The following is a 9,324-nucleotide window of genomic DNA, read 5'->3' on the forward strand; positions in this document are numbered from 1 at the left end:
GTAATTTTCGAGTGCAAGCTTTGATATATTTAGTTTATGGAAATTGTTTTCTAGTAAATCAATTAGTTTTTCATCATTTAAATATTGAAAAGTTGAAAAACAATTTCCTGAAACAAATTACAAGCAAGCATATCCTTTGTCTCACAAAAATTCTCAAATCGGTATGTTTGATTGAAATCTATTGTTCTTTAGCATTTGACCTAATATCCCATTAAAATATATCCATGGCAACACCCATGATAGACCACTACAAGAATGATATGACATGAAAAATCTTGTTTGTTGACATGCATGCATTATAAGGAAGGAGAGATTTGGGTTAAAGGGGTATTAGTTGGGATTTTTTTGTGAGACGTAAAATTAATTTAGAGTGGATGTGTCATAATGTACATGATTTTCATAAAATAAGAATTATGTTGTGGTAAATGTTTCATGTTTTATTAATTTTAAATTTTTTGTGAGATGAATATTGTTTTTAGGCGAATGTGTCATGATATACTAATTTGAGATTTTTAATAGTATTAAGATTTTTATTTATATAAAGAAAAAGGTTATATATGTTGAGTTTTCTTTTTCCTTCTTCCATTTTACTAATAACCATTAGGTGATTTCAAAAAAGTAGCAACTCACAAACATTTAAGTAAATGTTTCATGAGATACTAATTTGAGATTTTTGATAATATTAAGATTTTTACTTAAAGAAAGAAAAATGTGAAATATCTTGAGTTTTCTTTTCCCTTCTTCCATTTTACTTATAACCGTTGGGTGATTTCATAAAAGAAGCAACTCAAACATTTAGGAAAAACTATCGATCGTAAGATTGTCATATTACCATCGATTAAGGAAGATTACAACGCACAAAGACAATTACTCGTATGATCATGAAGAGGAATGATTAATACAAGTAATTTTTTTCATGGAAAGTTACCGATGCTCGGGATATTCAACCTTACAAGACTTTAAGGCACATTACTTTATGACATTGATGTGGAGTATCGTTACTAACTTATCATTCCAATGACTTATGGAATAACTACAATTATCAAGAACAATTATTAAGTATAGCTACCGTCACTTGCTACGATTTGAGGTATTTTAGTATGCTACCGGTTAATTAGTAAATGAACATTGCATGTTACCAACATTAAAGATAAGTAATTATACATAAAGATAAATTATCAATTACAAGTGAGTTACATCCATATTGTTAACAATATTTCACATCAATTTTTTTTAGATATCTTCTTAACCAAACTCAACATAGTTACTTGTAATTTATGTGGCATAGAAATATCCGTTTCAACCGCTAAACGTAATGAATTATTTAGCAGTCACCTGTAAATTATATTTATTTTTTTTGGCAAGGGAGACTTGATGGGATGTAGGGGATTTGGTGGTCGAGCTGGGCCTGCCGAAGAGGTTTGAGGTTTTGGCAGCATGGGACAAGGTTGTCGTTGAAATGGATGAAGCTGCACTTCGTGGAGGACATTACTGTCTTGTCTGGACAGCAGAACTGGGGACATCAAAGGACCCTACTACAAGCCATTATAAATGAACAGTAGCATGTCCAAGACCCGCAATTTAAGTTCTAATCTGTTTTCTTTTTTCGCTTATTGCCATTTCAGTTGTTTGGGGAAAAACCCTCCTTGAACTTGTATGGCTTTTGTTATTATTGAAGCCTACGAACCAGGGGTACAAAGTGAGCAGCCGGCTCATAGGCTCGAGCGAATTTGCTCACTTTGTAGTGACCTCGACATCACTCTACCCCAACCCAAGTGCGGAGAGCTACTATACTCCCCTACTCAGTGCCAATATATACTGATACAGTGTCTACCTTTATCACCAACAGGTCTCTCGATTCCCACTCAAGCTTTTCTTCCTGAGTGAGTGGGAGCACAAGATGTGACATTACAAGATCTCCCACTTCAAAGCAAATCTCCCGCCTGTTTCTTCTCTTTTTCAAGGACCTACTCAAGTCCGAAAGATCTTTGATCTTGAGTTGGCCAAAAAGAAAGAACTTAACTCAGAGCAGGGCTAGATAAATTATAACAAATTCGAGAAATTTACGGCTTGAAAACGGATTTTGGTTTTTGGTTCCATTCCTATGAGATCACCATCGATGGTTCTGACATAGCGGTACTAGTCTACGAGCTGCTATTTTCCAAAGCAATGTCATGAATTTTGAACCTGCTTGTCATCTCGATGCATGCATCTCGCTTTGATATATGAAATTTCGAGCGAATTTTCGAGCCCGTATTTTCTTGACGAGCTACGGTGACGGGTGCACTCACCTTAACCAGCAAGTTACGAGCAGTATGAAGGGTCTTAACCTCCCTGCCATTTTAAACCCAAATATTACATAAAACGATGTGAAACCTCCATGTCGGCAGCGTTATGACATTGCATTCGCCCGTTCCAGAGCTCCTTCAGTTCTATCTCAAACCTTTCATTGTGTATGTGTCCAGGAGAATCCTAAATGCTCCAAGAAAGCAACGTCATCTACTTAATGATCACAGAGATGAAATGTAATCATACTACAGACATGATCCTCAAAGAACTGAAAATTTCTCCAGGTTATGGTTAGGCTACAGTCTTAGGCTTGCACCTTTCCAAAATCTCAGAAACTAACGTTTCGTAGAGAATGTTAATAAGAAGTTACCGAGCTGATCACTAAACCAAAAGAAAAAGGTCAAACAAAAGGCATAAATGTTATAAGAATTTGTTTACTTCCCCTATCCGTTGCATTGCTAGAAAGAAACTTGAACTAAATAATTTCCATTTCCTAACATAGATTTTGCACAAGTTGGTGAAATAGGCAACTTGAGATAAACCGTTCATGGACAAGCTAATCTGAAATGCTTGTTTAGCGGATGAGCAAAGTTGAGACTTGAAAAAGAGCAGCATTTATGAACTGGAAGGAGATGACATAATCTGCAAAATAATGCATAATCTAATTGGCAGATTAGACACGGGAACATGAAAGCTATTCCTTTTTCTTTTATTTAGCCATGGAAAAAGAAAATGGATTTCTTTTTTCTACTGGAAAGACAGTATGAATGTACGAATATGACTACTTTTGTACTAATGACTTTACCCTTGGATTTTGTGCCACTCGAAGGGTACTTGTAACATATTTATTGAGATGGTGAAAATCAAGGATTGATTATTTCCAATGTACACGGTGGGAGAGGCTGTGCATCCCCCAAAAGGCGCTTTCTTCACAGAAACCAACCAGCATCAGCAAATAACAGACACAAGGTCAGCAACCACATACCATTAAAATAGGCAGATGCCAAGCCTACAGACCAGTCTGATATTACAGCAGTATATATACACTCAATGAGTGCAGACTGCTGAACTTCTCATGTCGCAAACCCCGATGCAGAAGCTCATTATGGGGTATCTGAGGTGGTCATGGAAGCCCTTGGTTGCTTGCATCCTGGTTCTTGTGCAAGAAATTCAGAGGCAGCCCGTTTTGGTCTCATCTGATATTGACAAAAACTAATCAGCAATGGAAAGCATCTGTGTGTTTTGTGTGTGTAAGGCAGACATCCACCAATGAAGAGTGCAAATGCATGCGAACATTCATCCACGTAGCATGCGTAGTCTATGGATGCGAAATGCAAAGGATGCATGAGAGAGGCACGTGCTATGTAGGTTATCAAAATTCTGGTTTCATATGAATGACTAACCTTTTCTTCAGCACGCCGATAGAAATTTCTTATCAGAATATTTTTGGATTCAGTAGTTATCACTGGAAGGAGTTGCAACCAAGTCAGGGTCATCGCAATAAGAGGATGAGAACCACATCTCCAAAAACTGAAATGGAAAAAATGCTTATCTTCCACATAAAAGTGACATTCTCTTCTCAATCAGCTAAAGAGCTCAACATCGACATTAAATCAATGAGCAAAAAGTGCTGGAGATGCATATCTAATTCGTTATTACCTTGATCAGGTGGTGGAATAGTCCTGCTGTGGGTGGGATGATAGGTTGTTGGCGTCATTTTCTACATATAACATTTGAAAATTGTAAGTAAAGCTATGTTCAAATCATCTTATCTCGGGTCCATGCTATTTCTTGTTCCAATCAAAAAGTAACAAAACAGCATTCCTGCAATAGACATCAGTTATAAAGCAAAGAGATCTTTGTCATCCACAAGGTGATTTAATCAAATCTAGCTTCCTCGACCTAGAAGGAATTGAAGAGAGCTCACTTTATTCACCAATCACCAGACACAAGCTGTGTCATTTGTTGGACAGCTGAATTGCCAACAGCAAACTGCACATGAGGTGTTATTTCTTGGTTCCGTCCGGTCATTAATAACTTAAAATTAAATTTGAACACAATGTATGGCCCTTTAATTTTGATAGGTGTAGCTTAGATCAGTTGATGTCCTGATATAACCTCCTAATCTTGAAAAGAACTACCATAAGAATTCTCTAAACCAAGAAGGAAACTTATTCAAAAGACCAGAAACTTGTTATGTGATTATAGTTTCTTAAAGTACTTCAGGAATTCTGCACAAGTACAACTAATTTGCCGGAATTTCAAAGGAGAAGTTACTCTACATCTCCTCAAGATCAAATCATCCCTACAAACTATAAAACACCATGTTCCAAACCAGTCACAAAGATGCAGCACTGTGTGCCCATCTGGCCAAACTACAATGGCTCGTTGGCTTAAAGCTTATGGCTCTGTTACAAAGGACATGACATGAGCAGCCAAATTTGTGCTAAAGACTTCTCGTGACCGCCCTAATTCCCAGTGTTTCTCAGGTTTTAGAACTAGCACTTGAGCAGGGCAGAGCCAAGAAGACCAGAAAAATCTCATCACAAGATAGATAAGATGTGGTAAGCCATGGCAAGGCAACATATTCTCAATGCGTCGAAGAAGTATAAAAAAACACTTTTTTAAGAACAAGCATCGCTGTCCCAACTGGTCCCCAGCGAGAATTGACTAGAAGAATCAAGACATAAGCTAAGAACTAATTCAGATGGAATAAACTTGTGATTTTGCCCCCATTCAAGCCACAAAACGCGCAGAAGCCAACTCTATCAAATGACCTCTACTGATAAAAACCCCTCAGTCTGGACATGGAAGCCGAGGACACTTCACTTCTCCTATGCAATTCTTCATCATCTTTGGCCACTGAAAAATAGACTAAGAACAGAGACAATGAAAGAATCGCACGCATCAATAGCAGAAATTGAGGAACTCAATGTGTCGAATATGTATAAAGACACTTCTCTAAGAACAAGCATTGCTGTCCCAACCAGTCCGAATCCTAGCCCTGGCTGAAATCAACTAGAAGAATTAAGACATCAGCTAAGAACTCATTCAGCTTGAATAAAGTTGTGATTTTGCCCCATTTAAGCCACAAAATGTGCAGAACCCAACTCTATCAAACGATCTCTACTGATAAATACCCCTCAGTTCAGACATGGAAGCCGAGGACACTTCACTTTTCCTATGCAATTCCTCATCATCTTTCACCACCAAAAAAATGACTAACAACAGAGACAAGAAAAGAATCATTCTCATCGGTAGCAGAAATTGAGGAACTCAATGCGTCCAAAATGTATAAAAACACTATCTCTAAGAACAAGCATTACCGTCCCAATCAGTCCGAATCCTAGACCCGGCTAAAATCAACTAGAAGAATTAAGATATAAGCCAAGAACTCATTCAGCCGGAACAAAGTTGTGATTTTGCCCCAGTTAAGCCGCAAAACGGGTGAACCCAGCTCCATCAAATGATCTCTGCTGCTAAAAACCCCTCAGTTCGGACATGGAAGCTGAGGAAACCTCACTTCTCCTATGCAAATTCTTCATCATCTTCCACCACGAAAAATTAGACTAAGGACAGCGACAAGAAAAAGAATCACACGCATCGGTAGCAGCAGCAGAAATTGAGGAAACTAAACGAAGCACACGCCACCCAAAAAATAAAAAGGGAACAAGGCGGAGGGCCAAGAGAAAGACGGGGAACTCACGGAAGGGTTGGAGGGATCGGAGGGCCTGAAATGGCTGAAGTTGTGAGGATCGAACGACGGCAAGTCGCCCAGGATAGAACCCATGAAAGAGTGAATGCAGAACCTCTGCACAGTGTTCCCCCCTCGAATCCAGAGAGAGAGAGAGAGAGAGACGATGGCCTTAAATTCTAGAATCAGCCTCGCTGCTGGTGCTGGAGTTGCCTGGAAACAGGACAGGACGGTCGTGTCTGACCTTACGACGAAAGCTCATTAATACTCCCCCGACACGAGACGCTCCGAAGTATAGACACAAATCTATGGACGAAAGAAATAATCCGTCGTGAAAACATGAAGCCTTAATGCCACCGAAAACTCCAAATCTGTGTTCCTCAACTTCCTTTGGATCTTTTGTATTTGGTTAACAAGTAACCTCACCGACAAAAGCGGAACTTGCACTCTTAGGAGGACTTCTATGACATGCCCGTTTGATATTAAAGACATGCTCGGTCTGTCCATTTGCTCAAATATTTTTTTTTTATTGATCCTACTATTTTTTTTTTGTTCTAACTCTTATTTTCAAATTATACCCTTACTTTATTACAAAGTGTAATAATCGAAATTCACATTAGAAACTAAATCGTCCATCTTTTCACATAAGAAAGGGGAGGTGGAGAATTCATCACCCCTTGCCCACGTGAGTTCGAGATCCCATGAGAGGGTTTGTCTCTCAAATTCACACATTTGCCCTTTCCTTAGAGGGAAAGGAATTAATTGGCCCATTAAGGGTAGAAGCCATGGAAGCTGACGGCTGATGTGTCGGCCATGGAGGAATGAGATTTATATTAACGTGGTGTCGACGGTGGGGTCGGGCATTGACGAAGCTGGAGCCTGGTCCGGCCGAGGACAACGTCACCGCTCGACCAGGCAAATGGCCGGCCTCCGTTGTGCTGGCTATTTGACAAAGTAGAAGGTTGGGTCAGGGGCTTGTAGGGCTGGGCGGGCTGGTTTTGGGCTGGTCCCAAACAAAGAAACAAGAGGGCTTTTGGGAAATTGGGCTTTGAGTGAACCAGGCTCAACATAAGAGCCCGTCCCATTTCTATTAAAAAAAAGTAAAAAATTATAATTTTTAAATTGAAAAAAAAAAAAAAAAAAGAAATCTGGTTAGGAAAGTAAGCCTTATTTAGGATGTTAGATTTTAGTCCCAGAATTAGTCTACTTTATTTTAATTAAATACGTACTTGATTTTGGAAAAAAAGAGGAGGTTGCCCTTAGTGGCCAACCACTTGTTTTCTTGATTCCGAAGGTCAGTTGGCCTAATTGCGTGTTTAACTGGGCCTGCATGTATTTCATTAGATCAATGTTTGGTCTAACACGTATCGGCAGGTATATTAGAGGGTTTGATTAGCTTTAATTAGTGATTAACGAGCTAGTCTTCCGCTTTGGGAGCACAAGTGGGGGCTTATTATCACTAATCTTAATCAACGAAGGCCCAGTGGATCAGGAGATGGCTTGGGATAATCGAATTGCATGATTAATCCCAAAGCCGACCCCAAGTCAAAATGAATTTTGAATTGCAATGAACTTTGCTGATCTCTTGTTCTGATTGATGGCATGCTTTGATTGACGGTGAATAGAAGGACGAGAGCCGACACCTTGAGAGGCAACTGAGCTTAGTGGATTTCAACGTTGCATTGCGTTTTCTTTTCTCGCTCTTAGATAATTACTTTCAAGTTTATTTACCACATTTTTTTTAGTAGCTTGAGTGTTTACTTTTTTGCATCGCTTTTCAATAAAAGGTGCGTTAATTTCTTTTCTAGATTAGGCTCGGTCTAGTTTAGACTCCGATGAGAATAACCCTGCAAAAATAATTGCATGAACACTTGGGGACTTTGAAAGATCTTTGTGATTGTTATCGCCATAATCAAGAGTACGTGACCGTTTTAATCGAACAACGAATATGCAACAAATATGTTAGTTACTGAAAGGATGCTAATAGAAATATTAGTGCAATCAAACTCTTATGCTTAGAATCTCTGGTTTCGTAGAAACTAAAACAAAATTCTCTCTCTCTCTCTCTCTCTCTCTCTCTTCAATTGGTTTCTAGTCAACTCTAAATAGCTAGTGACGATTGCTTGAAATACTTAAGTTTATAAGAACTCAAAAGAAATCTCACGTGACATAAAATATGGACTTGAGAGAGTTCATGCTCTTGATCAACAATCCTTCTTTCAGGCAATGGAAAATATGACGTGTTCGAACTGTCTTTTCAAATGAGTCATTAGGGCTATTTTTTGAATAGATACCTCTAAACCTATTTGTCGAGGGTGGCCTTTTGAAGGGTAGGTGATTAATATGATAAAGAGGATAGCAAAGACATCAAGTCAAATGAGGATGTAGGTTGCCAGTTCCTTAGGACTTTTTGGGACGAAAAAGGCTCCAAACAAATGGTACGTTGCTTCTTCTTTGTGGCTATCTTTACATCTATGTGAACAACGCATGACTTAGTTCTTTCGGCCATGTTCGTTCCTCAGGTCTTCTCGTTCGTTCTAGTCTTGATTCATTTGCTTTAACTTCGTCGTAGCACGCTTTGGCACCTTGATGACCTGCTATGCAGAGGTCATGGCCTATGGTGGTGGGTCCACCGCAAGAGGGCGAGCATCCGGAGGCCAGCATTCTCTTTGCACAGGATCTTAAAGTAAAAAGAGTCCACCAAAAATGAAGATTCTATCTCTTTAGTTAGACTGGGCTTGCTCTTCTCTAGTCCCCTTCTCTTTGACGTGCATTTATTTAACCTTTAGAGAGTCGAAATGTGTTGGTGCAACAAAAAAGACAAACATTACCTCTTTTTTCTTGGTACATTTATCTCTTCACTAGTAAAATACATTCTCTTCTCTAAAAATAACGTATAGTGATCCGTCTCTTCAATTAGTTCAGCATACGTAATCCACCGGAAAGCTTTTCACTTCTCGCCCCTCTCCCTTAAATTTTCCCTCTCTCTCTCTCTTTTCTTCGAGCCAACGAGAAGGAAAAGAAGCTTAGGTGTGTCAGTTACTCTTAGCGTCTTTCTCTTCTTCCCCTCTTAGCCAAAAGATCTGCACACTTTTGCCTGAGGAGCAGCATTCCCCTCCCCCACCCCAAAAAAAAAAAATGAAAGGTTAACGCCTCTCATAGCTTCTCTTTTCTTTTTGTGACTTTTCTCCTTTTCCAGTAGCATCAAGAACCATAAGCAAAACATCAGGAGCGTAGTGGCCGGTGATGACCTCCATGAGGTCACTGTGATTTCTGATGGCAAGCGTAATTGGTTCTTTCATAAAGGTAAAAACATTATCATTGCTAATGATGTCGGCATC

At 39.1% G+C, this 9,324-nt stretch overlaps 1 protein-coding gene across 1 annotated transcript; it reads right to left on the minus strand.

The window, feature by feature from the left end:
* Nucleotides 1–3,101: 3,101 nt before the first annotated feature.
* On the minus strand, nucleotides 3,102–6,356 carry LOC104441715 (DET1- and DDB1-associated protein 1). Its single transcript, XM_010054909.2, has 4 exons — nucleotides 5,996–6,356; nucleotides 3,949–4,009; nucleotides 3,693–3,754; nucleotides 3,102–3,485 (listed from the first exon to the last, which is right to left on the minus strand). The coding sequence occupies exons 1-4, from the start codon at nucleotides 6,077–6,079 to the stop codon at nucleotides 3,393–3,395; spliced, it is 300 nt and encodes a 99-aa protein (XP_010053211.1). The 5' UTR covers nucleotides 6,080–6,356; the 3' UTR covers nucleotides 3,102–3,392.
* Between the last annotated feature and the right edge of the window lie 2,968 nt (nucleotides 6,357–9,324).

The sequence above is a fragment of the Eucalyptus grandis genome, chromosome 4 (assembly GCF_016545825.1).
Source record: "Eucalyptus grandis isolate ANBG69807.140 chromosome 4, ASM1654582v1, whole genome shotgun sequence".
NCBI lineage: Eukaryota > Viridiplantae > Streptophyta > Magnoliopsida > Myrtales > Myrtaceae > Eucalyptus > Eucalyptus grandis.

What these genes read in the sequence shown, in the direction of transcription:
- LOC104441715 (XM_010054909.2), bottom strand. Translation starts at nt 6,079, where the DNA reads ATGGGTTCTATCCTGGGCGACTTGCCGTCGTTCGATCCTCACAACTTC. An exon ending in TATTCCACCACCTGATCAAG is followed by an intron (nt 3,755 to 3,948) that starts GTAATAACGAAT and finishes AACTCCTTCCAG; the next exon opens with TGATAACTACTGAATCCAAA. An exon ending in ATCGGCGTGCTGAAGAAAAG is followed by an intron (nt 3,486 to 3,692) that starts GTTAGTCATTCA and finishes TGTCAATATCAG; the next exon opens with ATGAGACCAAAACGGGCTGC.